General features: G+C 76.5%; 1 protein-coding gene across 5 annotated transcripts in view; it reads right to left on the bottom strand.

Annotated features, from left to right (window-relative positions):
• MACROD2 (MACRO domain containing 2) overlaps window positions 1-285 on the bottom strand; it is an 897,605-nt gene extending 897,320 nt beyond the window's left edge. For all 5 annotated transcript variants that reach the window (XM_014966420.1, XM_014966421.1, XM_014966424.1 and 2 more), the window contains exon 1: window positions 90-285. In XM_014966420.1, the coding sequence (XP_014821906.1) occupies window positions 90-135 (46 nt within the window). In that variant the 5' untranslated portion in view covers window positions 136-285. The remainder of the gene's footprint in view (window positions 1-89) is intronic.
• Window positions 286-446: the final 161 nt, after the last annotated feature.

Here is a 446-nt window from a genome sequence, read left to right as displayed (position 1 = left end):
GGGCCCCCGCCGCTCCCCCCTCCCAGGTGAGGCTGAGGTAAGGGCGGGAGCGGCGGGCCCGGGCCCGGCGCGGGGAAGGGCAGCAATACCTTTCTCCTCCCGCCAGAGCTTTTTCCGCTTGTTGCCGGGGTACATGGTGGTGTGGCTGGCGGCGGCTTTGAGCTGCAGGTTCCCCAGGCTCACGAGGGGGTGGAGGAGACGCCGCGCCAGAGCTCGACCGCTACCGACGCCGTGCGCCGCCGCTACCGCCGCTCTCCCCCGCCGGCTCCGGCTCCGCGCCCGCCGCCAGGCTCCGCACGGCGCCCGTCAGCTGGGTCACGCCTCGCTCTAACCCGACACCCCCGCAGCGCCCGCCCCCCTCCCCGCCGCCCGTTGGCTCCGCCAGACGCCGCTCAGCAGCACCCTCCCTTCTCCGCCCGCCGCCGACGGACCGGGCCCGGCGGACG

This window comes from Calidris pugnax, unplaced genomic scaffold, assembly GCF_001431845.1.
Source record: "Calidris pugnax isolate Ruff unplaced genomic scaffold, ASM143184v1 scaffold31, whole genome shotgun sequence".
NCBI lineage: Eukaryota > Metazoa > Chordata > Aves > Charadriiformes > Scolopacidae > Calidris > Calidris pugnax.
This window is presented reverse-complemented; position numbering and strand designations above follow the sequence as displayed.